Source organism: Acanthopagrus latus, chromosome 4, assembly GCF_904848185.1.
Source record: "Acanthopagrus latus isolate v.2019 chromosome 4, fAcaLat1.1, whole genome shotgun sequence".
NCBI classification, from domain to species: domain Eukaryota; kingdom Metazoa; phylum Chordata; class Actinopteri; order Spariformes; family Sparidae; genus Acanthopagrus; species Acanthopagrus latus.
Genome location: NC_051042.1, coordinates 26,118,944 through 26,145,129, shown reverse-complemented (window position 1 = coordinate 26,145,129; position 26,186 = coordinate 26,118,944). Strand labels below are relative to the sequence as shown.

At 41.2% G+C, this 26,186-nt stretch overlaps 3 protein-coding genes across 3 annotated transcripts in view; 2 read left to right on the top strand and 1 right to left on the bottom strand.

The window, feature by feature from the left end:
• Positions 1-1,355: 1,355 nt before the first annotated feature.
• LOC119018493 (P2Y purinoceptor 4-like) lies at positions 1,356-3,236 on the top strand. The gene is made up of 2 exons (XM_037096196.1): positions 1,356-1,674; positions 1,769-3,236. Exons 1-2 carry the CDS (start codon positions 1,358-1,360, stop codon positions 2,205-2,207), a joined length of 756 nt encoding a protein of 251 aa, XP_036952091.1. The 5' UTR covers positions 1,356-1,357; the 3' UTR covers positions 2,208-3,236.
• A 349-nt stretch (positions 3,237-3,585) lies between these two features.
• gcfc2 (GC-rich sequence DNA-binding factor 2) lies at positions 3,586-10,846 on the bottom strand. Its single transcript, XM_037096192.1, has 18 exons — positions 10,377-10,846; positions 9,733-9,834; positions 9,187-9,405; positions 8,736-8,987; positions 8,536-8,633; positions 8,232-8,377; positions 7,915-8,098; positions 7,313-7,436; positions 7,153-7,204; positions 6,863-6,960; positions 6,467-6,666; positions 6,223-6,367; positions 5,814-5,935; positions 5,262-5,338; positions 4,892-4,958; positions 4,621-4,767; positions 4,347-4,483; positions 3,586-4,081 (listed from the first exon to the last, which is right to left on the bottom strand). Exons 1-18 carry the CDS (start codon positions 10,696-10,698, stop codon positions 3,949-3,951), a joined length of 2,625 nt encoding a protein of 874 aa, XP_036952087.1. The 5' UTR covers positions 10,699-10,846; the 3' UTR covers positions 3,586-3,948.
• Positions 10,847-11,352: 506 nt separating this feature from the next.
• Positions 11,353-26,186, top strand: part of itsn2b (intersectin 2b) — a 33,515-nt gene continuing 18,681 nt past the window's right edge. The window contains exons 1-11 of the mRNA XM_037096191.1: positions 11,353-11,608; positions 20,835-20,907; positions 21,707-21,799; positions 21,936-21,999; positions 22,094-22,281; positions 22,493-22,723; positions 23,359-23,455; positions 23,628-23,764; positions 24,977-25,040; positions 25,626-25,763; positions 25,899-25,981. Coding sequence (XP_036952086.1) covers positions 20,901-20,907; positions 21,707-21,799; positions 21,936-21,999; positions 22,094-22,281; positions 22,493-22,723; positions 23,359-23,455; positions 23,628-23,764; positions 24,977-25,040; positions 25,626-25,763; positions 25,899-25,981 — 1,102 coding nt within the window. The 5' untranslated portion in view covers positions 11,353-11,608; positions 20,835-20,900. The remainder of the gene's footprint in view (positions 11,609-20,834; positions 20,908-21,706; positions 21,800-21,935; positions 22,000-22,093; positions 22,282-22,492; positions 22,724-23,358; positions 23,456-23,627; positions 23,765-24,976; positions 25,041-25,625; positions 25,764-25,898; positions 25,982-26,186) is intronic.

Here is a 26,186-nt window from a genome sequence, read left to right as displayed (position 1 = left end):
CAAAGCTTCATAGAAACTCATCAGTGAAACCCATAATGCATTTTCTGTCGTGTGAAAGAAGTTTTCAAGATCAGTGGTTTATATTTACAATGACAAATTTTGAAAAAAAAGAAGGGGAAAAAGCCAGTTATTTGACATCTAAAGATTAGTTTGTGATCCACAGCACAACTGAAGTAATTTCATTTATCAGAGTGTCCTATTTTATAAAAAGTTTGAGTAAAAGCTGAGAATTCCTACACAGTGGCACAATATAAAAAGCAATCAGAGGAGGCTTTCAGTTTACTCCAGTATGGTTATGTCTTACAACCTCAACTGAATTATGTCCTGACAGCCTAAAGGTGATGAGCATGAATTATGAAGTCCCTGGTTCAAGTCCAACCTGTCATTCCTGTACTGTCATCTCCCTGGATTGTGGTCCAAGTGGTCCAAACCACTGCTGGGAAACTATTGTACAAACTATTGTACCTTAGTCCTCCAACAGGTCTCATGTGACACAGTTTTTTTTTGTTTTTTTTTTTAATTGCTTTCCACTGGCTCTCCATCAAACACAGGATCCAATTTAAAATTCTAGTGATCACTGCATGTCAAGACACCTGCCTTCATCAGAGATCCCTTGCATCCCTATGCCTCTTCCAACCAGAGTGTGCTGGTAGTTCTTCGAGGCTTAAAATTTAAGGAGGCTGTGGTTGCGGCTACTTAGGTTTGGACCTCTCACCCATTTGACTAAAGATCTGGGGACCTCTTTGAATGAAACAGCTTGAATAAAACAATTTGTTTAGGCTTACCTTTGTATAATTATTCCATCCTTAAGTGAAACAAAGGGGACAAACGTGACATCTCTGCTATTGAAGGTGCTATATAAATAAAGTTACTTACTTACAAAAATAAAAGGCATGAAAATGTCCCAAAATTTGAGAGGTTGTCATTCACTGTACAGATTGTAAAGCCCTTTGAGGCAATGTGACTGTGATTTTGGGCTATATATTTAAAAAAGTGTATTTGATTTGAGTGTTCATGCATCATTGATGCAAATCAAGCTATTTGCCTGCGAAGCGTTTGTTTTGCTATGAGGACAGTTTGTGTGGAAAGTCTGTGTCACGAGTTCAGCTAAGCGAAGGTGCAGGTGATAGAGAGATCATGAAAACACACCTTGAGACTTGAAGCGTTTTCACTCCAAGATTCACAAGCTGAAGTTTTTACCGAATCTGTGACCACTGTGGACACTGGAGGGCCTTCACCACCTTGAGGAACCACTGCGAAAATGTCTGCAACTCAACTGAATGATTCTCTTTTCAACAATACCTCGACAAAATGTATGCCCACCACGCAAGACATTACCGATGCTGGTCTTTATATTATGTCCATCGCCCTGCTCGGTAACTTTGTGGTAGGTGTCCCAGCAAACATGTGGATGTTTTGGCTGATTTGTCATGGAACCAAAGAGCTGCTGGCTTCAGACACCTACCTCCTAAGCCTGGCCTTCTGTGAGATTCTCTACTGCCTGGGACTGCCAGCCCAGCTGTATTGTATGTACGGATTTGAACGTGCCGTAGATGGTCTTCCATTCCTGTTGATCGTGCAGATGTATCTGGTGTGGACCGGCCGGCCTGTTTTCCAGAGCTGCATCTGTGTGGAGCGTTACATTGCAGTGGTCCACCCATTGACCTTCATCAGGTTGGTGTTTTAACTGATTTTCTACAGACTTTAAGTCAGACCTGTGACAATAACAAATATTTACTGAACACTGTGCTGTGTTTCTGTTTCCCAGGCTAAAGCCCCTGAAGTACGCAGTGACACAGTGTGCCCTTGCCTGGTGTGTTGTCTTCTTGGTGTTTTTCCTTATGTTACAAAGAGCATCAGTGATTGGATTGTTGTGGTTTGTCCCCACATTCTGCATCTTTCTTTACTGCTACTTCGCAGTATTGTTTTCTCTGAGGCGGCCCGGTCCAGGAGAGAGGCAGGCGGAGGAGAGGGGAAGAGGAGACAAGATGAAAAGAAAAGCCATCACCATCATTTTCGTTAACATGTTGTGTTTTGTGGTCAATTATCTACCACCACTGACGATTTACTATGTGATGATGCTAGTTACTGTTCCAACTATAGTTTATGATGTGGCTACAAGTCTGGGCATAGTCTGTGGGCTCGTCCAACCCTTCCTCTACCTGCACAGGGTTGGAAAGCTACCGTGTCTCGAGAGAGAGCACTGACCTGAAAGTTACAAATTAAAGCATGTTTGTAGGTCTTGAGTTCTGCTACACATGTAAAAAAAAAAACTAATATAAAGCCTTTTGTGGCTCCAGAAGAAGCTACATGTGACCTGATAATTCTCCTCCAGTGATGCCATGTGAGGTTGAATCGCAATGCAGGTAATGTAGGTAATGTAGCTTTTAAAAAGGTATTCAGCTGGTCTAGCATTGTACTTCTCTGGACACTTGGACACTGTTAGACTCGTTATGGACAGGTTAAAAACTGATGGTCAAACCTGATGAAAACAGAACCAGAAATATCGCTTTAATTCTATTGATTATCCTTCCTGTTCAAAAACTGGTGCCTACATTACCCACAATTAACTTACCCACTATCTGAGATCACTGGAAGCAATTTATCAGACTACACGCAGCTTCTTCTGGAGCTATGAAGACTTTATACACAGACTTTATAACTCTGTCTCTCAGAGAAACACACTTAAATATGAAAAATTGCTTTCTCGTTTAAATGTGCATAAATTACTTTTAACTTGTGGTCTATGTACAGTGTAACCATAATTCCTCTAACTGCAAACTACTACTACAAAAAAACTACTGTTAGACTTAAACCCTGACATGTATAACCCTGTATTTGTTGATGGGCTTGATGATTGATAATGAGCCGTGCGGTGTGCGGTACACACAGAGGCAAGTGAGGAAAATACAACCACCAACACAGGTGTCCCTGGGGATAATTTACCTTTGTAATGGGTAGTAAAATGATTTCCATCTGTCACTGTATGGTCATAGAATGCCGATTGGGAAAACCTGTGTTTTGTAATATGTGTGTGTAACAGAATATTAATTTGAAGTAGTTTATTCAAAGCAGAATAATTTCTTAGCCTTGATTTCATGCTATAGTTTGATGTTTTGAGACAATGCGTTTTTACAAATTTAATTTTATCCATATACTATCCAGACAATGATATGATGATATCCTGTCCTTAGTTGCCAATTATGATACCCTCCCCCTGGGCCGTGTCAGAGCTGACCGAATTATGACACTGGTTCATGATGATTACTCTCAACTTGATGTAACGCTGATACTACTTGCCATGACCGCTGACTCGGTCATGGCAAGTAGTATACCAGGTAGGTGATCTGGTAGTGCGCGTCCCTCACCACAGCATCCTGGGTTCAACTGCAGACTTCATCCACTGCTGCATGTCAATTTCTCTCTACCCCCTTTCCTGGCTTTCTTCAGCTGTTGCTATCAAATAAAGGAAGACTTTTTTAAAAAATTGGTTGTGCCATAACCTTGTTTCTGTGTCCGATCTATCAGCAAGTCACATAAATAATGAAAATAGAAACAGAAATAGAATCGAAATAAAACTCTGGATTAATTAACAAATTTCACATATTTATTATTAAAAATACAGCAATCTCTTGTACAAAAGAGAGAACATAATGATCGTATCTAAAAATAACACAGAGATGAATGATTTTCCCCTCAATATTTCAGTGCTTTGATCCATTTGTTGCCATATACTTTTGCACCACCTCACACACTCCAATATATATGCAGTTTGGTCAAAGTCTTTGTCTTACTTAAGTGGCTATCCACCATAAGAAGACATCATGGGCCTCATGGCTCTTGGCATTTTATGTGCCATGTGTGATCCAGTTCAGCTACGTTTGACACAAGGCAAAGCCCCCCTAACAGAGCACTTTGATCCACTTTCCATTCCACAGCATTTTTAGCTCACGCTTCCTCTTGGTTCAGCAGCTGGTGAGAGTAGATGACATCTTCATAGTGGTATTTTTGTGCTATATCCATGATGGAGTCATTGCATCTGATTCTGCTTAAAATGTGCAGCACTTCAACCACAGCAGATCTACAGTAGGACACACAAGAGAATTGTGTGAGTCACATTGTTGTTCTAGATGTATTAAAACAAGTTATAATATCGGCAAGAACTTATAAGCATAACCGCTAAATAAAGATTTAAGTCATTTTGTCATTTGGAAAGTTGTGAAGAACAAAAAAGACGTGATGGGGGAATGGGAGGCAATATTATGTCTAACTGCTGCTGAATCTTCAAATAGTACATTTCACTGTGACTAACTTAACTTTATGGCAGTTAGTGTAGTTTCTCATACCTGGTGTTTGTGTCTTCAGGAGGCTGTTGTTTGCAAATGGTATGTACTTTCTCAACTAGGTGGTTTCTGAAATTCTGGAGCTGAGGCAAACAGACGGTCTGTCCTTTCAGCCAGGACAGTGGCAAACTATCTGCTATCTGGAGAAAGAGAGAGGGGGAGAGCAGTAGTGGTGTTAGTGGTGTTGATCGAGACAAACCACGTGCCCATTTTCAAGATCAAGTGCACAGACATTAACAATACAAATATTCAGTGTGTAAATTATTAATTTAAACACCTTTCTGCAAGAATGGACAGCATTGTTGTGCAGTGTCTGACTGCAGATGGTGATCATCAGGTATCGGTTCAGCAGTTTGTCCAACATCAGTTCCTTCAACACAGACTCCGGAAGCAGCAACTCCCATTTCCCCATGTTACCTAGTAGCTAATGTGAACACAAAACAACTGATTAACAAACAGCAGCCTGGGAAAAAACGTATCACCTTAATTGGAAAGGCTACATGAGGTGCAAACGTGGATTCAAAGAAGCATTTGTTGGGGAGCATTACTTTTATGGCCATCCAGAACTGTTGATCTCTGAAGCGACACTGAGGAGACGACTGGTCTTCCAGGACCCTGAATAAAAAAAACAAAATAGTATTTTTGATTGACCTGATCTTAAAACAAGCTTCAGGTCTTTGATCGACAATTTTATCAAGTGACTGAGCCAAGACACATTTGAGTCTGTACTGTATGCTGGACAAAGAAAAGAAGAGACTTCTTTGTTGTAAGCATGGATAAGAGCAAACCTAACCTAATGGTTAGAGAAATCATTGTATCACACTTGATTCACAATAATGATGGGAAGTCACACCTGCTTTCTACTTTCTAGATGGTCACATAATGTTTGAAGTCAAAGAAACAAGAAAAGAAACTGACTTTTTGGGGTACAGAGGGATGAAGACATCTTCATCGACACAGCTCCTCAGTCGACCGATCACAGCCTCGACAAATGCCTGTGAGACATGAAAACACATTGGTAACGCAAACACATTCATACACAGTTTATTGTATATTTATATATATTGTATGTTGACATTTTATGTATTTATTTATTTACTTATAAAAGCTGAACACTACAAGGGAACTTTCACTTATGTTGATTCTGGTGGCCTCTGTGGACAAAGATGACGATAGTGTCATAAAGTAAACTTTCTTACCACTAGAGTACAAAGCAGCCTCTATTCTCAAAATGTGAGAACCCTCAATTCAGTCTCCCGCTATGCAAAGGAGTTTTAATTTTCTGACCAATCGAAACCTAGATAAGCTGGAATCTGACCTGGTGACAGGAATGAAGAACAACTCAAGTGTTTGCTAATGTAGGTCATATAGTAGTAATATATCAGTATTAAATTGAGACCGTTTTGAAAACAGTAAAAAGTACCTTGAATTATGCCATATATGTAGTATGTATGTCTGTGTTGGCTTTACCTTGACTGGTTTACTCCGCTCCCCTTCAAAGACAGAATAGTCCTCCTTCAGTCTGTGACAAACGTCAGACAGACAGACTGACTGATGACGAGATAAGGGATCCCATGCCAGCTCCACATAGGCTAAACAAATAAAGACAAGGAGAAAGTGATGTTTACTTAGGTCCACAAATCTGTGATCTACAGACTAACAAAGTGAAAGACAGTGTGTTGACAATACAGCAACTGGTTAAACAAATAAATGAATAAGGAAATTATGTACAGCCTTATTGTTAAGCCTTGCCAGGCTATAGTAAGTAAAGTGACATTTCTGACCTGGATAACAAGGTTTTTCTATAGAAAATGTAAAAGCAGAACTATTTTATTCATTTTGTTCCTGGGCACAGCCTTCATCAAACACAATGTATTACCTGTCATCTTGGGCAGGACAGTCTTTTCTATGATAGCAGACAGTGTCTGTCTGTCTGTGTGCTCCAGCTCCTCATGACCATGACCGTGACAAAAGGTCTCTACAGCTGAGAACCACGGAAAGTTTTCAAAGTCCCCACCTGCACCCTGAAACACACACAAATTACATTGGACACATAAAGGCACATGTGTGCTGACAACTGTGTGTATCCATGAGCTAGGGTCTGTGTTTGTATCCACATGTACCTTTAGTGGGTTCCATGCCAGTAGTTGATGTCTTATGATGGGGTTCAACAACTTGGGCAGACATAGAGAGATGTAAGCATTGTGGTAGGAGTCAGAGTAGGATCCTCTCCATTCTTCAAAGTGGGACAGAATCTTCTTAACATCACAGAACTCATCCTGGACATCACAGAACACTGCCTTGGACCTCAACAGGATGTCATCTGAAGAGGGGGCAGAAAGGGAGGAGAGACAGATGAAAGCAACAAAAGGATCAGAGTAGAGATTTATACTGCAGCCTGGCAGAATAATACTGCGTCACACTTTATACTACTACATTTGTTCTGTTAAAATAAACCCTGGTCTGTAGGCTGAAGCTTTTTGTTAAACAGAGAGAGCTGAACAGATTTAATTTCTCACCTGTCATCTTCTGCAGCCGCCTGGCCTCCTCTGCTGAAAGCTGTGTGTCTTCAGGTATATCCAAATCTTCCTCAGCTTTAACACCAGCATCTGCCTCGCTGCAACATATCAGAGAAACATAAGTACCGTACCTATTTTGACAGACCTTGTATAAACCTTTTTGATATTTAAATTTGTTTTTGTAAGCATTTCATATTTACTACTACTACAGCAAGTTGCAGTGTATACAATGATATAATACATGGAAAAAAACTGAGAGTAAAAATTTTTGACAGATTTATCACACTCACCCTTGAGTTTCTGTTCCATTGGCTGAGTTTTTGCTGAGGTCACCTGTGCCATCTATTAAAGGGGTGGAGAAAAAATACATTCAATCTAATATAGAGTACTTTAGATACAGTTTGCTCACAAATGCACAAACAGACACATGAAAACACAGATGTTACTCACAGCTGAGCTGCTGCAGGCGGTCTGCCTGCTCTTTGGTCCTCTGTCGTCTCTGATCCAACAGTGCCTCCATCTGGTCAGACAGCATAGAATGCAACTCCAGTTCCAGTGAGTTGATCTCAACAACCTGTCAACAGTCAACAAATTATCATTTATTCTCATTTACTTGCATTTATCCTCAGAAGCGCGAGTAATTCTGTAGACAAGAAACTGTTCAAGGCAAACTGGTTCTGTCCGATGAAACTGTGTGATTTGGACAGAAATTTGAGGTCAAACAAACAACATATGCAATAGGTAATATATGCTAATTATCAATTTAGACTGCGCATTTATAATGACATGTGGTATCAAAACATAAAATCATCAAATCAGTAAACATTTTTAGAAACCTGTTCCATCATACTTGACTGCCAAACCATTTAACCTGCCAACCAACTCTAAAAACTAAAATTCAACCCAAGTGTGTTCATTAGAGAAATAAACTGTCAACATCTTGGAAACATACAATAAAGATTTCTGTTCTATCAACATAATTATTTTACATAATTGTTTTTATATGGCAATTAACAGAGGAGATGAATTAGACAGACTGATTAACTTCTGACCTTCTCCCGTAGACACTCCACCAGGTTGTGGACGTAAAGGTTCATGGCTCTGTAAAACTTCAGCTGGCTCTCTGGGGCATTTTCCTCCAGAGTCTCTGCAGAGGTTTTAGCACTCTCAACATCTCCCTCCATCCTTCTCAGCTCTGCCTGCCGTGCTCTGTGTACCTCCTTCAGGGATTCTAGTCTAGAAAGAAAGAAAAAACAATAGAGATGTGAATTACACAGAGATGGAGTACACAGGTGTTAAATGTGTTTGATTACAACACCCGCATACTTGTGGTGTGACATTAAAACAAATAACCCCAGAAGACACTTACTTTCCAGTGATCCTCTTCTTGACCATTGAGACACTGATGGGAGGAAGAGTCTTTGGTAATCTGACCCCTGCTGATCTCTTCTTTTGTCTACGCCTGCTGTTACTGCTGCTGTAGCTGTAGCTGCTGGATTCACTGCCAGATGGACTCTAAGAAGAGGAAAAATAAAGGATGTCAAAGCTGCAGTAGAGAGGGGAGGGCTGAAGTCTTCAGGTAAGACTACTGTTCCATTCGAAAGTGTCTACTTAAAGGACAGGGGATCCATATGGGGAAAAGGAGTAAGATGGCTGCCTTGATCTCTTCCTACCTGCTCTCCTGGACGTCTCTTGACTCCCTTCACAATTTGTGTCTCCTCCCAAAGCTCTTGCTCTTCTCCCTCAGACCCCGAGAGACTTCCATCACTCCCTAGAAGATAACACACAAACAATCAAACCAGTGCACCTCCCATTCCCACAATTTGGTGCATAATCTCTCCACTCAATCACCACCTATGCCATGGTCCCATACCAAGCTTCTCAGCTATCCTCTCCCTGATGCTCTTTAATCGAGGGGCAAACTCGATTCTTCGCTCATGATCATCTGGATCATCATCATCATCATCATCAAGTCTGTCATTGTCATCCTCCCTGCTGTAGTGATCCGGAGTGCTTCCAGCGGAGCTATGGCCATCTCTACCCAGGGAAATAAACTCTTTCTGGCCTCGAGCAGCTTGACGCTTCCTCCTGGCTGCCTCGATCGCTTTAGCATTAGGGATAACGACTGTAAAGACAAGTTGAAAGACACATAAACACAAGTATACACAAATGCTATGTGGCTGTAGCCTCCATACTGAATACTGACCTAGTCCATTCTCTAAAATCTTTAGCATGCACACACCAACAACCACTTATGGATTTAAAAGACACATTCACTTGCTCTCTGACACACACACAGAGCATACACCCACAAAAACACATACTTGGATTAGTAGCTGAGCGGCTGGAGTCTGAGGCTACTGAGCTGACTGAGGGAGACCTGACACCACCTTCATCACTGTCATCTCCATCATCACCCTCATCGTTGTCATCATCTGAATCACCACTGTCATCATCAATATGGTGTAGACCATGTGGTGAGGCCTGACAGTCATAATCCTGCCTGTGAGAAACAGATGGTCGGACACCTTCTCCTGCTGGTCCTGGGAAAGAGGAGAGGAAGAGATTCTAATATCAAAAATGATCAAGTATGATGACACTGTAAAACATGATCAAGCACTTCACGATATAATGACTGAAACAAGATTAAAGTGTTGAGTATCACTTCAATGAGTAAGATTTTGATGTTAAGGCATTAATACAATATTATCGCGATATACTGCCACGTTAATGACGGCGCCGCGTTATGACAATTCTGCGATACTTGATACAATACAAGAAGATTTGAGTTTGGAGTGTGACATCTATCATAATGTCCTGCTAGTGTCTGGCTCAAAGGTGATTCTAATAAAACCCAGTTTGGTACCTACCTGTCCTTTGGCTGGTCTTAGCAGGTGATGACTCCTTCTTTCTAATTTGGAACAGCACAGCTTTGTCAGAGGACTTCTTCAGTTTGAATGTTGGTCCGTCAGCTAAGAGTGAAAAGAAAACCAAAGATCGGTGAGCAAAAATGTAACCCTCAGCCCAACTTAAACCTTCTGTGCAGTCTTCCTGGTCACCTACAGCTCTCCCTAGTAGCCACAGGTTTTCTGTACGTCTGCTGATTTGTGGTAAACACGACTTTATGTGGGAATATGTCCCAAGGGAGCACATCAAAACCCAACTTTTCTATGCTTATTGTGTATTCTGGTGGTGCATAATGCCTGACAAATCTGAAATTGATAAAAAAAAATTAAAAAAAAAAAGGTGCTCGTCAATTTACACTTCAAACAGTTATGTGTGCACAGATCAACCTCCTTGTAATGCTTTACGTTACAACTTACATGAATATATCATTTAAAATGTGTTTTTATAATGTTGAGCCTTTATGTATATATTTCTGTTAGCTCTTACGTTTATTTAACGTTTGTTACCACCTGTCGTTGAGTAACGTTCGTGCAACGTTCACTAAATATCTGACTGGGTCCATCTTTAAAAATATTAACTTCACAGCACCACACTTAGACTTAATTACCTTCTTTGTCGTCAGTGAAACTGAGGATGGAGTTTGTCGGCTTCTTAATCCCATCTTTGTCGTTCCTCCTCTCTTCTATCTCTTCTGTCACTCCCAACAGCTCACCGTCTTCTCCGTCGCTGCTGTCCGCCTTGGGAGGCGTCGTTTCCCGCTTGGAGCTGCAGGAGATGCCGCGGCTCTGGCTCAGGTTGGACGGCTTATTTACCACGACTGGAGCTTTCTCCTTTTCCTCTCCATCTTCGTTGTTCTTCTGCTCGTCCTCTTCGTCACTGGAGCTCTGTTTTCTCTGTCGAAAGTTCCTCCGGGGCCCCTTTTTGAACATTTTGCCCGACTTGCATGGAGGTGGAAGCTGGGTTTGTAAACTGGCAGCAAAGCGTTGTACGTTCTGCCGGAAATCGTTTGGCAAAGGCGCAAAAAAGTAACGTAAATCAGCCGCAATGCACTATGGGCTATGTAGTGAACAGCCAGAAAAAAGTAAAATCAGCTTAGCAACTTTCAGTTTTATATCCTGTAGATTATTAAACGCTATTATCAGTTCAAACAGTTTTACAGTTTTACAAAACGACATTAAACTAAAATGCCGGTCCTTCTATGTATCTGTTTAGCAGACCACCTTTATTATTAAGGCCACCTGTTCCACTAAGTAGAGAAATTAATAATTCATGATTGTTGGCTCGGACAATATGTGTGGTAAAATGTCAGAATTTACATTGTTGAGGAATATCTGTTCTCCACTGACATGACAAAGCCCTCGGCAGCCGTTTGAAGGCAGAGCTTCAAACGACAAATGAATGACTGTAAAGTTATGTAGTTCTTGTGTTGCCTTCTTCCTTATCGTTTCCCCATCAGCTCTCCCATCAATTGTTCGCCTTCTCCATCTGTTCAACTTGTATCCCTCCCTGCCTCCCCTCTCCTCTCCTCTCCTCCCCTCTCCTCTCCTCCCACTCGGCAGACGGTCAGACGTTAACAGCGCCCCGCAGCCGAGCCTCGCAGCCACCACCGCTCACTCGGCGTCAGCCATGTTGTTGTTGCGACACACACTGAGCTGTCAGCAACAGGTTCTCTGAGTAACAACGCTGCGAAACTTTGGCATTTCTCAGACAAACGGCGCCTTCTTTGGATCATAAACTTCCGCAGTGTGTCCGGGGAACAGCGTCCAGAGGTGTTGGATGAGAACTCCGGGCCGCTCAGAAGCTCGGAAGTTGGGTGTTTTTTTGGCCGCGGTGAGAGAGGTAGGCAAGCGAAACTGCTTATCTAAGCATGAGTGCAAGTTAAGTTTGATATTGTCGCGGTGATGGTTCTAAAAATGGCTGTTGGGGCTCACGTGAGCGTTACGACTGTGTTTAATTCCGCCAGTTAATGTTTCTTTGGATATTTGATTCAGAAATTAAGAGAAAAGTGTCTTTGAAGGGCGGTGATGCTTCTCTGCTGATCCTCATCAACACAACCTGGGACTGGGATGGGAGTTAGTGGTTAGCTAGCTAAGTCATGACTTCATTAGATGTTTGTTATGATCAATATTTTGACACGGGGTATGTATTGATACTCCCATAAGGCGAGCCTATATGTGGAAAGTGAGCTGTAAAGGCTGATTTGCAGGAAAGTCTCCTCTGGGTTCAAACTAGTTCTGCAGGTTGCAGGCAGGCTGGTGACAAGTGATCAGGGAATGTTCCTCTATCAGTATATCTTGCAGACACACAGAGGGACGTTCATGTTAGGTTGAGATTATGGACTAACAGAACCTGTCATCAGTGATAGAGTAACAGTGCTCAGTTGTGTCCTTATTTTGAGATTTTGAGTCTATCATGGGATGCCCCACAATGGATTTTTTTGCTCTGGTTGAAATGAAATAAGCAGAGCAAAGAGTAAATAAGCATCACTTCTCACATCAATTTAGAGAACGTAACCCAGGAAGTCTTAGAGTTGGAATCCACAATGTCGTGTTTTTGCCACTTTTTTGATAGTTTATGGTTTACAGGCTCATTTTAGCCGGGTCTAACATTTTTCATTTTGTTGCAATACCACCAGTGGACTTTGCGCTCTATGACGGATTATCAAAGCCGGTAATTTATTCCGATTGCCGTAATCAATGTTTTTTGTGTCCGCTTGCTGATGAAATATGTTTTGTGTTTGATGCAGCATCCTCTCGCTATCTGTAGTCACCACTCTGTGGTTTCCTACCATGTCCCAGCCACAACACTATCTGTTTGGGTTGCAAGTCATAAGTAGAGTGGAAGTACAAAGATGCAAAAAATGTAAGTACTCAAGTAAAGGATGTTGGTTGGTACATTTTGGTCGGCTACATTGGTGCGTGGACTCATTGATTACTGATCTGTATAGTATCGGCCTTCAAAAAAACTTGTCCGTCAACCCCTATTATTAAATGTTTAAAACACAGAGCAACCAATGCATTATAAATATTATTAGGCTTAATGTCCATTCTGATGCAGATTTTATGATTAAGTGGTCACTGCCTGACACTGATACCATCAAGCCTCTTGAATATTCTTGTGACATCCAGGCAGTCACATTAGAGTATTTGCTTAGAAAATGCATTAAGATGAGAGATGTAGAAATCTGGCTAATGATTCAGTTTGAAGGGCAGGGTCTCACATTTTATCTTGAAGAGTCTGCCACAGGATGGGGAGGATCAGCTGCCACAAGTATTCAAGGCAGCAAAATGTTACAGTGGCGTTAATGTTGGTGAGGGTTTGGTTGTTAAAGAGGTGTGGTTGTGTATCAGGGCTCTGACACACACATTCACAATTGTACACACAGTTTAGCACAGAGACTGAAGGCTCTCTGTCACTGCAGGTAAGGTAAAACACTCTTCATAATGCCAATGCTGAACCTGGGCTTTCCTTGTTGTTTCTCACTTACTCTGATTATGTTTTTGAAAGGGAGGTCGCCCTGCAGCCGATCAATGGGGCTTCGACCTCCATGTTCACAAACTTCCACCAGGCTGAGGCATCCTCGAGGCAAAACAATTACCGGCTGCCAGTGCCAGCTGCACAGAGCCTCACCTCAGGCCTTTCAGTAGAATGAAAGGTCAGGGTTGCAGTTTACATTATGATTATTACAGTTAGCTGGAGTTGACAGTTTTCTTCATCGCCGTCGTGCTGCTAGTGATCATCACTGCTGTGGGTGCAGCCACGTGACTTTGAGCAGCATTTACAACATTACATCAGCCTCTGGACGGACCCACTGCTGGGCTGGTAGAGAATTTATTCAGCAGATGTTCGAAGGTTGATCTCCTCCTCCTTAATATTTTCATTAAAACCACAGTAAAAATTACAGAGGAATCACTTGCACATATACACGCATTACTACAAATATCTTGCTTTAACTCTAGTTCGTGTTATAAAATAGCAGTTTATCACAGTACTTTATTCAGTCCTGTCATATCATTTTGATATATGGACAAATCAGGGCGGGTCAAAGCAGACTAAAGGAGGGAGAGGCATGCCTTGCCTCTTAAGAAAACAAAACCCAGCACTGCAACCAGTGTTGATCAAACCCAATGTGAAACACTCCAAAAGGCATTTGCAGCACTTTCTGAATGTGTGAACACCGCTGGTGAATGGGGCGGCGTATGTGGCTGAGTGGGTGGATGGGTTGTGCTGAAATGCCACTTTAATGGGGCTAACTAAAGATTTAGCTCTATGGTCATAATAGTTGGGATAAATAAACAGTAGAGAGGAGAATAATTGATAAATGAGACAGATTATTATTTACAGAAACAATTAGGCAGATGAAGGCAGAGAGAGTCATCGGGGAGATGGAGAGTTGTGGATGGAGTTGATGTCATTGGTGTGAGGTCAGCGAGCGAGGCGGCAGAAAATCAATCATTTCTCAGAACAACAGGCGGTGCTTGTTTCAGAACAGAGTAGTGTTGAGGACAGGTCAGGGTCACACAACTGGTAGGGTAGCTAGATTTACTGTACATAGATGTCACATGGAGAGACAGAAAGAGAGAGAGAGGAAAAAAAGGACTGTTATAGATACAGTCAGGGAATGAGGAAGTGGGGGATAAAGAATGGAGGAAAGGTCTATCAAAAACATCAGTGACTCCTTCCCTCAGTCTCATCCATCTGTCTGGTTCTTCATTGTGTGCATTTCCTCCAAAAACGAAGAGTCCACATGGCAGCAAGGTGCAGTATTACATGTGCACACTAAACAGAGCAGTAGGGACACAGACCCAGACGTATGGACTCAGAGTGAGAGAAAGAGAGAAAGACGTGTGGTTCCAAGCTGCTACTGAGGCAACTATGGTCAGCGGCAGCCAGGCTATTTATCCAACAGTTTTCTGTGTTGTGTGTATATATACTAAAGCAGAGACGGAGATGTCCCAGTCCCTGAGACGGGGACCAAAGCAGAGCTGATGCTGGTGAGGTCGGACAGAGAAAGCCAAGCCATAGGTGAAAAGACAAACCCAGACTCTGATGAAGTGTGGTGGGTCCGTCACCACCACGCTTCAGGCAGGCATTGATTTTGCATTCATGCTTCATGTTGACCTTGAAAATATGCTCAATGCAATAATTTTTTGTAGTTCAATGAAAATGTGTGACCTAAAGAAATATGCACATTTATATTGTTTTTAACCAAAGTGTCAATGTTATGATGCAATCAGAGCTGAATGCCAGCTACTGTGTATGCTGTATCACTGATGAGGCTGACCGAGTCATTGTTATTAGTATTAATTACTGTAATGGCCAAGGTAGGTTGATATTTGTCAGCCTTGATATTGCTAGCTATGACAGTTCCTGTCACAGAAGTCTCGTTGTGTCCACAGTTAGATGATGCTGCTGGGAATTGCAGTGGCTCAATCTACTTGACGACTTAGTGATAACAAGAACATTACGAAAACATGTAAACTGTATCATGATGTGATTCTGAATATGTAAACAAGTTTGTCCGATCTGGCCTCCCAGGTCAAGAAGGCAGTGCCATGGACAGTAATCACATAGTATTAACTCATTAATTTTATTCAGTATAAAATAAAATTTAGCGAGAGAAGACTTGCTTGCTGCTGCTGCTGCTACTTGTAGCTTTTCTCTCGGCATGCTGAAGCCTGCAGAAAGAGCCAAGGTTGGTGACATTTTAAACTTGCTGGGTGGACTTTTTTCCTTAAGAATGTGATCACGCTGTAAAGACTGCACACACACTGTGCTGAGATCAGATCACAATGTGTTATGTGCACCTTTACACAGTGCAGATACACTTTGCATGTTAATGCCAGGTGTGAATGGGGTATTCATATACGGCAGTGTTGTTTGCATGGCCTCTTTACATTAACCCAAAGACCTTTTCTAATGTTTTGTCTATGTTTTCTGACTATGGCAGTGAGGAAGTCTGGCAAATGGTTCCAAATGGTGACCGATGAAATATATTTTATACACCAATGAGATTTTTATGAGGTATGATTAAGTAAACACCACAGAACAAATGGGTAATATATACAGACAAACACACACTCCTCATCAGTCAGTTGATCTGGATCATTAGGAATCAGTGTACTCCCAGGATGGACCAGTCAGACTTGTGCAGATGAAGAGAAATAGCAAAATGTAGAGGTGTCATTATAGTTATTGATATTTCTTCAGTGCTGTGTTACGATCTAGTGTGGTAGACATCAATGTAACTGTCTGTTTAACTGCTGACAGCTGTTAGTAGGTAAATGCAACGTGTGGTTACACAGTGTTCCGCCACCTGCATGACTGTGGACAAGCTGTTTCATAAAACTAAAGGTTGGGAACTAACATGGGTCACGTGTCTTTTTATGTATTTGTCGATGACAACAATAATAGGATTACTGGAAGTGTGTGGGCACCAGGATGAGCGCCAACATTGGCACAACCTAGGATTGCAACTGTGTGACATTTTCACGATGAAATGACCATCTGAAAAATTATGTTATCATGATATGCGGTTTTAGACAATATCAGTTACAGTGATGTTTACTAGAGTGAAATGGGTTGAATGAACCCTTAATTTCACAAAATGTGTCCTTATAGACATGAAACTTAATGTAACTTGAAAAAATATGTTACTGAAGAAAAGCAAATGTACACTGTGTGATAATCTTCAGTTTTTATTCAACAGTATACCTTGAAAATGTATATCGCTGTAACATGATTCTAAAAGCCTTGCTTGAGTTTTTGCTCTGACAGAAGCTTGAACACACGCCCTCCAGCTGCAAGTCTCTATTCATTCTTATTCATTCATTCATTACAAGGATCTAGTGTCTAGACTATACAGTGTGCTTTGAAAGGTTTTTCTGAAGTTATGAAAATTGCCCAGCCCATTTGAAAATTATGCAAACCTGTATGTAAAAAAAATGAGTCCTTTGTATTGTCTGTAAATGTTTGTATTATGGCTCCTTGTCAATGGTGAAGACTTAAACACTATCAAAACAGTGTCACTCGCAGCAGCCTCCCTGTATTCGTACGTCCATTTTCCAAACTCGTGGGGGGTTTTTTGCTTATGCAATACAGCTGAAGTTAAAAATGTAGTTTTGCCTTTAGGGGTAGGTGCAGCCTTCAGAAAGGATTTGCATGAGGTTTGTAAAGCCGAGTCCACCACTGAAGTCAGTTTCCTGCCAAGTCAGTCAATCCGTCGGTCAGTCAGTCAAGCAATCGTCCTGTCGGTTAGGAAAGGTCAGACTTCGCTGTCTCTCTTGAAACAGTAAACCTGACGACTAGCAATCCAGTGCTGTCTTTCATTTATTCATTATAATTCCTTTAGTGTTACATTACCAGAGGTCACACTCTCATGGCTGGAGCCTGACAGAAACTGAATGGCTGATACTGTGTGCAGACTGTAAAACAGGTTATAAGTTAAAGTTTCATTTATTAGTCATTTTACAACACCAGAGTATGGAGCAAAATCTTTTTTTCAGATGGCAGCGGCGTGATGTTTGCTTATCGCTCTAATGTTGCATTGGCAAATAGGTGTGTTAAGCAATATGCATGCGTTTGAAACAGTATTAAGACGAGATAACAATGGTTTGTCTATCCAAGCAAAGTTCTTGAGATGAAACAGTATTAACACTACACGCTGTAGTTTATTGAAAACTCCACTGTTTTCACATATGTAGTGTACAATATGTGACTTGGCAGGCATCTGCAAGGATTAACATATTTATTATTTAAACTGGCGATATACAAGATTGTCACTTTAGTATGTCATTTTTAAGGAAATGTTGACTGCACAAACTAATGGCTATGGACACATGACACCATCTTGCTTCTTTATGCTATTTTGTTTCCACTTCAAGTATAAAAATGTGTCTGATCATTCTGCTCCAACATTTTGATGACCAAATCTGATGGATCCTTGCTGAAATTGTTTGACATACAAATAAAAAAAAAATGATCAGGCTCTTAATTCAGGTCATCATTGTGGTATTTCTAGTTAAGTATGCCATGTACTTGACTAAATGGTAGCCTTTATTTTTCAACCTCAAATACTGTAGTCTTGTCGTATGTTAGGACTGCTGCAAACATTACTTGGCACAGAATAGAGTCTTAATGGAAGAAGTCTCCATGTACACACATTCATTCTCCAATATGTGATAAAAGACGGCACATAAAGAGTAAGAGCAGAATGAAAGAGAATAATGCAAACACCGAGGAGAGAGTCTGGGAGAGCGACAGATGGCAGCCACTAGATTAGCCCTCCCTCGCTGTTCTCTGCCCTTGTGAGAGCATTGACTAGGCCTCTTTATCTCTTTCATAAAGCTCATATCAGCAGACAAATCAGCGATCCGTAATTTTGTTTCCCAAAAAAATCACTCGTCAATCTGTTCTTGTGCTGCCCCCATTCCGACTCCTGCTCTGACTCTTGATTCATATGTTCTGGGACATCAAAGCTGTCCCTCTGCCAAAATCCATGATCACTTCCTGTCAACTGACGTTGGACAGGGAAATGCTTGTCGCTGTGGGTTACCGGGCAGGAAGTGTTGAGCAGAAAGATTGGAATTTCTCTCCTCCTTTTCCTCCTCCTCTACATCATGTGAGTCTGCCTGGCTGATGGGAGAGAGATAATCATGGAGGAAGCAGGTGCTCAAGCATGCCAAAAATGAAGTGAATGTTAAAGAACCAACATGATCATCTGACAAACGGTGTCCCCAACTAAGATGACCAAAAGAGAATGCACATAAATTCAGCTTACTATTTGATGCTGCATATATATACACTTAAGTTTTTCTAAATGAAATACTTCAGATGTGGCCTTCTGTTTATCTGTCTGTATCTGGCTGTGACCTGCCAATCCAGGTCTTCACACTATTCATCCCACAGCGAAAAACTGTTTTATATTTAAACAAGGCAGTTTTGTAGTGGCTGTGCTTCAGGTGGAACAGTGCTGCAGTCACAGAAGGGACCTATAAATATGCTGGCTAACCCAGCATGATTTAGAGTACTGGTCTTTTGTCAACAAAACCTCCTTATGGTACATTTAGTCTGTGAACACGCAGTTCAGTATATTTACCATGTTGTGATGGACATAGGCTGTATAAATATACAGACACAGCTATCCAGATCAGAAATGTGAAGCCAAGGTAAAAGTGCCTATATTCTGTCTCACTGCCAAACAGGAGGCGACACCGCTGGTTTAAAAAGGAAACCAAGTGTATGTAAGTTTATGAAAAATGTACCCTATTTCTAATTTGATTTATTACCTCAGTAACCAGTTTCCTAATAAGTTTATTGTCTCAATTGATAGTTTGAACTCTTTGATATAGCACGTTCATTTAGTAAATTATCGAGAAGTTGCTACCTCTGCTTTTCCTTGGCTTCTCATTCAGATCCAATAAAGATGTCCTCCCCAGCTCAGCCCTCTGATCCAGTTATGGTCGCTTCTGGCTCCAATCTCTTCCAGAGATGGGAAGAAACTAAACGTAAATATGTTGAGGGGAATGAAGGCATAGTAAGATGATGCCAAACAAATCTTCAAAACAGTAGTCCACAAACCAATGTGTGATGTGATGCAGATTTACCGTTGGACATACCACAAACTCTCTCGGAACCAGCCATTACAAGCAATAAATCAGCAAAGTTCTCAAGCTGATGAGCAAGCTGGCTCTGTCATATGACAATGCTGCTAAAAGCCTTGTTACGAGAAATCTTTTTTTGTTGTCAACTGATAGAATCTTTCTGAGAAATTCCAGAAACATAGAGACAGACATCTCTGCCTGCGCACTAAATGTAACAAAAAACAGAACCCAGAAGAAGTGGGCCCTTCTGCTACAGAAAGCACTTTTATTGTTATGCAACAGCAGCTCAATTTCCACACTGGCTTTGCATGTGTATGACTCAAAAAGAATGGGTTCAAACCATGAAGCAACTGACATTAAGAAAGTCACGGGTGACAGAGAGGCAGGTGGCAATACTGACCAAAACCCAAAGTGAAATATCCTAACAACTTTCTGATGGACTGGGACAACATTTTGTGCCAACATTCATGATCCACAGAGGATGGAATTTAATTACTCTGGTCTTCCCCATTGTTTTCTTTTCACTGTTTTAGGTTAGATTTCTTAACTATACGATGGATTGCCACACACATTAAAACCCCTCTCAGGATGAACTGTGATCACTTTGATGATCCCTTGACTTATTAATGTAGCGCCATCATCAGGACGCAATGTTAATATGTCTAACAGTTTGGTTTGTGACCAAATACCTACAAAACTAATGGCATTTCCATCAACCTCAGTCTTAATTTGTGCTAGTGCTAATTAGCAAATCACCATGCTAACAATGAATTGGTGAACATGGTATATGTTATACCTGCCTAGCTCTTATACAACTGTGCCTAAGTACAGAAACACAGAGCTGCGAGAGTGTCCTCCCGCATGACGTTGTTAATCTCAACATGTGAATTAATGAATGAATGACGCAAAACACTACATCAGATTGTGTTTATTTTGAGGCAAACCATAGATAAAAGTTGGTGACATGTCACCTCTCACAGATAATGACTTTTCCACAATATAAAATGTAACATTACAAAGCTGTTAACAGCAGATGGTCTTTTATCCAGTTAGTGACACAACGTTTGTCAGCTGCCTTCAGACTCTAAATCTGGTCCAATATGGCACTTTACAGTGGGTTGTATTCGAATGGAAAGAACATGTAAAGGTCATCTTATGAAGGTTTATCAGTGTAGCTTGTGTAGTATTAGTGCCTGGCCACTACAGAGTCAGTGTGGATAGTATTGGAACATGTCCCAGTAGTTTAGAAAGCTTTGGGACGTGGCCAGAGTGCTCCTGCCTGAAGAGAACAGGAGGAGCCCTGTTTGACTCTGCTGACGGACCAAAATCTCTCTCCCTCACTCTCTCTCTCTCTCCCTCTCTCTGTTTCTGGCTCTCTGCTGATTTCTCTCGCTCCTCTCAGTGACACCACTGTCCCATCTTAGCTGCAGTATTGACTGATGACTGGGCTGTGTGTTTTGCAGATGGCTGCGAGCAGTAGCTGAGGACGCCGCCGGGAGTTCCCCCCTCTGACTCTGCCACCTGCAAAAATGAATGGTAAGACCACTGCAGATGTGTGAGATGGTGTGTAAAGGAGGGGTGGGGTGGCCGAAGACGGTCGGTGTGTGCATGTGCGTGTGTGGTGCCGTGTGTTTTTCAGCCCTGCAGATGTACTGAGGCCAGCGAGTTCTAGAAAATAATTTGCAGTTTGAGCTGTGTGCACTCAAATCTGTGTCTCTCTGAAAACACAGTGTTCAATGTTTATCATTTATATCTTATTGTTGTTATTGTGTGACTGAGGTCCTTGCACCAGGTCACTTTCAGCTGTTGTTGTGCTCAGTGCTAATTTTGAAGTCTATTCCATTTCTTTCCATATTTTGAGAACAACTTTTTTAATGCTGCAGGACCTAAGTTGCTGGTACCGTGTATGTTTTGTTCTGATGAAGTCAACTTTTCTGTTAAAAGAGTACACTTGTTTGCTTTGCTTGGATTTAGTCTGTGTGTAATTTAAACTTCTGTGATTTATTTAAACAGTGTGAAGGCAAAACAGCCGTTGATTTGTTCAAGGATGCCGTTTGCTGATGAGAACCCAGAAATCTCTCATATACAGATACATGTAGGGCTGGATGACAGTCTAAGACAATGTATACTGTAATATCATGATAAGGATATAGTATTAATATACTGCCCAGCCCTGGGTACATGTAGTCTGTTTATTTAGCAAAGTGCTTCCACTTCTTAAAAGTGGCCAGCATTGATTGGGTCTACTCATCTAATGGGATTCGCTTTGTCCTATGAATGATGCTTCTTCTTTTACCGTCATTACATCCATGTGACTTCTTCTATCTCTCTCAAGGTGGTCCAAGTATATGGGCGATCTCTCCAGAGGAGAGAGACAAACATGATCAGAAGTTTGACACCCTCTCCCCATCAATGGGCTATGTCTCAGGTACTCACATTAATACACACACATGCTCACAGTGATTTTCCTCCTCAAAATGCAATTTCATCATGACTTTGCATCCTTCAGTTGTTAGAAACTCCTTTTTGTGTTTCTCTGTCTCCCTTTCTGTCTCCTGCTGCAGGGGAGCAGGCTAGGAAGTTTTTCCTCCAGTCAGGACTGACTGCCTCGGTGTTGGCAGAGATATGGTGAGAAACACAAACACAGGCACACTCTTACACACTCTTAAGCGATGGAGAAAATTATCCAAACACTCTTTGATGATGTTCTGTTGTCTCTCAGGGCTCTGGCTGATATGAATAAAGATGGGAAGATGGACAGGTTGGAGTTTTCCATCGCAATGAAGCTCATAAAACTAAAACTGCAGGGTACATCGCTTCCATCAGCACTGCCAATCATCATGAAGCAGCCTCCAGTGCGTGCTCCTACCCTCAGTAATCCCACCTCATCCTTGACCAACCCAGCCTATGGTGTGTATTTACTATTATTATTATTATATGTCTGTTAATATAAGGAACTTAATTGTGTCATAGCCTTAATCACAACACAAAAATTAAGGTACAAAAGAGATGTGGCTCTTTTTAAGATTTTTTTATCCACTATCAACTGGCTGATTGTCTCCAGACATGCATTTTAATACTGCTGTGTCTAACTGGCTGATATATTATGTGTGTTTGCTAGGTATGGGTACTCTGCCGAACATATCCATGATGCCTGGGACAAACCTTACCATGTTGACCCCTATCTCCATGGCAACTCCTGGACTTTCAACTTTGACACCAATGACAGGCATGAGTCCTCTAATGGTCTCAACCCCCAGCAGGCCCCTGATGCCCACCATGGGAAACGCCACCCTGCCAAATGGCACCATGGGAATTCTCCATCCAATGCCAGCTGGAACACTGGCCACTGGTACAGACAATTTTCATTTTCTATTTTCCGTCCTCTTCGTTCCCTCTGCTGAATTATTGTGTATCTGTCACTGCATGGAAATAAATAGATGATTTAATACATTCATCTGTTCATTATCACTTGCAAAATGCTTATTTTTGTTTCCTTTTAGAATGAAAACTACTGAGCAGCAGTGCCTTGCTCTTGTTTGTGTTTGCAGCAAAGTGGCAATGATGAAATGTTTCCGTAGTTTGATGGGAAAAGGAGGTGAAAAGAATGACTCCTGGCCTGTTTTTGCAGAGTCAGGTCTTTCTCCCTCTTCTCCATACAAATAGCCTCCCTGTCCTTGAGAAGGTTACAGCTGTGGCTGAATGACAGTATATCACTGACCCACTACAGAGCTTCCCTCCCCTCTCTGAAAACTGTAAAAAAAATAAAAAAAATAAAAAAATATAATATATATATATATATATATATATATATATATATATATATATATATATATATATATATATATATATATATATATATATATATATATATATATATATATATATATATATATATATATATATATATATATTTGGGGGGGGAGACAGCACCAAGACTTTATGTAAAGTGTGTAATGGATGTGTGCGTGTGCTTTATGTTGTCAGGCATACCTTTCTCTGCATCCTCCTACTCCTCTCCTCTGGGACTAACCACGGGTGGCATGAACAAGGCCTCATCGCTGCTGGATCTAGGATCTGTCAGGTAACACATGGAGAAGATTACACATATGCATATTTGGAAGCACTGAGCAGTTTCCTCTTTCGCACAGTCTGTGCCCCATTTATCTTGTCAGTCTCTGTTTTGAAGTGCAAAAACACGCTTGTTTTCCAGAAGTTTATCTCACATGTTTTTGTCGCTGCTGTTTGTCTTTTAGCTCAGCTTCCTCGTCCCCCTCTGTGATGTCCCCTCTGGTTTCTGGTCCCAGCGATTGGGCTGTGCCACATGCCTCCAGACTCAAATACAGACAGCAGTTCAACAGCTTGGATAAACAGATGATTGGATACCTCACTGGTATGATATGTGTGAGTGTGTACATGTATGTGGTCACTGTGTAGGTCATTTTAAAACAATCAAACCAAAGTATGTGTGGAATGCAGGCGTGGATGTTCATGAACAACAGCAACCAATGATTTCATAATGGTTGCCTCCCTCTTTCTTTTTACGGGTGTTAAGCCTTAGCTAACTCTAAGGAAGTGGTGACTGTGGGTGTGTTCAGGCATGGGGCAGTTTCTTGACACACACACACACACACACACACACACACACACACACACACACACACACACACACACACACACACAGTCAACCAACTATGCATTTGGTTTTTCGTTCTGTCACTGCAAGCCTTGCTAGACCTGTTTTCTTGAAATAGCTGTGATACAGTCAAACAACAATGCACACACTTCAGACAGACTTGCACCTGATTTCCTCCCGGTATGACTTTGCACATCATGACCATTTCAGAACACAAAATAAATTACTTCAAAGACTTTTGCCATTTTTGTCCCTTGGTCTAATCCTTTAGTAGATAGCATACAGCTGCTAAAGTTCTTTGGTTATCATCACTAATATCCAGATAATTGAATCAGGGTTAAAAATCTCATCTTTTCAACCTGAGACTATTCTTTATCAAGGATACCGAAGGTACATAAGTGCTATGATTTAAGTGATAGCTGTAATAAGATACAAATGTATAATTAATTTTTTAACAAATGTTTTAAACTGCACTATAAATCTTGATGAGGCAGGAGGTACCTTTTTATTCTATGTGAATTATTGTGGTTACATTAACATACCTGTGGATGTTTCCTCAATTCTTCAGCATACAGTTCAAAAGAGGCTTTTCAGAATCAACAAGAGAAGCAAACAAAATGCCTAAAAATTTCAGCGTTTACTGCCGAATGAATGGAGCCTTTATAGAAGTAGAGACAACTCCTTGGAAGCCATTCCACCCCTGATGTGTTGCGCTTCAGTTTGTCCCGTAGACTGTGCTGACCCATATTGCCTCTTATTATGCCAAAAGAAGTGTGACAAAAAGATGCAAGCCAGCAGAATGAATGTTATATTCTACATATAACATACACACACACACACACACACACACACACACACACACACACACACTCAAACACCCCATTGACCCCATCGACCCCATCCTCCCGTCACCACACTCACATATCTGTGCAGTGCAGCTTGTCTGACATTTATCACTCCTGTTGCCAGGTCAGCAGGTGAGAGGTGCCATGGCGACCACGATGCTGACTCAGACACAGCTGGCCTCCATCTGGTAGGAATATCTGTGTGTTTGTTCTGTGTCTGTGTGTGTCTGAACATGTCCTTTGATTGCTACACTGTTGTGTTCAAGAGCCAGAGTCAGGTTTGGCAGCCATGATTTAAGAAACCTAATTCCGCTGTCACCGGCACTGTGTGACAATAAGCCAGTTGTTTGTTAAGGAAATCTTTGATTTCAGATAAAGCCTGCTCTTAGTATCTATTATCAGTGAACACAATGAAGTGAGATTTTTTGTAACTCACAATACTTCATACAGTATTTTATACAATACAGACTGCAACTAATGATTGTTTCCATTAAATAAAGGTGTAGAATTCATATTGTTCCTGTAACTGAGAAGCTTAGTCTCTAACCTTAACTAGCATGTTCAATAGTCTAACATTACGTAGCTGCAGTGAAAACAGTTGGTTGACAGAAAGTTGTAATCGTAGTTCTTGGTTCTCTAAAGGTCAAATGTGTGTCCTAGTTGTCTGAAGCAACCTTTTTATCCTGTATATAGTTTTACTGTACTCAAAGTTCATAGAGTTAGAGTAAAGTCATTTAAAAACCTTGTACTTCCTTTTTGTAACCCTCCTGCAGGAATCTAGCTGATGTGGATAAGGACGGCAAGCTGAAAGCAGAAGAGTTTATTCTGGCAATGCATCTTGTGGACGTGGCAAAGAGTGGACATCCACTGCCGCTGACACTGCCAACAGAGCTGGTACCACCCTCACAAAGGTATGTGGACACATAGGACTCAGTCTGCCGTGTACAGTACGTGTTCGTGTTTAGATTTAAATATTTTAAACATGGACTTCATCAGCCTTCAAACTTAATGTTTTTCAAACTAGTTATTTAAAATATGTACTCCAGGACTGCAATGAATGGATCCAGCCCTTCTCCAGCTCTGATCGATGACTTGGACATAGAACCTCCACAGAAAGCCAAACCCAACTGTAAGTACTCACTTTACTAGAGTGTAGTCTTGTTTAACTGCTGCATTATGTTCAGTGTTTGTCTTGTGCTATATTCTATACGATATAATGCAGAAATGATACCTAGTAATGTAAGATCACTAAGTAAGGGCAATCAGTGTGTGGATCTTGTCTGTGCAGTTGACTAGTAATAATATAGATATATAAATAAATATATATGATAGCA

Bases quoted from the DNA above. Each gene is read 5' to 3' on its own strand.
- gcfc2 (XM_037096192.1), bottom strand. From the start codon at position 10,698: ATGTTCAAAAAGGGGCCCCGGAGGAACTTTCGACAGAGAAAACAGAGC. The intron at 6,368-6,466 runs GTACATGTGGAT...TGTGTGTTTCAG, and splicing joins TGGCATGGAACCCACTAAAG to GGTGCAGGTGGGGACTTTGA. The intron at 4,082-4,346 runs GTATGAGAAACT...GTCCTACTGTAG, and splicing joins CCTGAAGACACAAACACCAG to ATCTGCTGTGGTTGAAGTGC.
- LOC119018493 (XM_037096196.1), top strand. From the start codon at position 1,358: ATGTCCATCGCCCTGCTCGGTAACTTTGTGGTAGGTGTCCCAGCAAAC. The intron at 1,675-1,768 runs GTTGGTGTTTTA...TCTGTTTCCCAG, and splicing joins CACCCATTGACCTTCATCAG to GCTAAAGCCCCTGAAGTACG.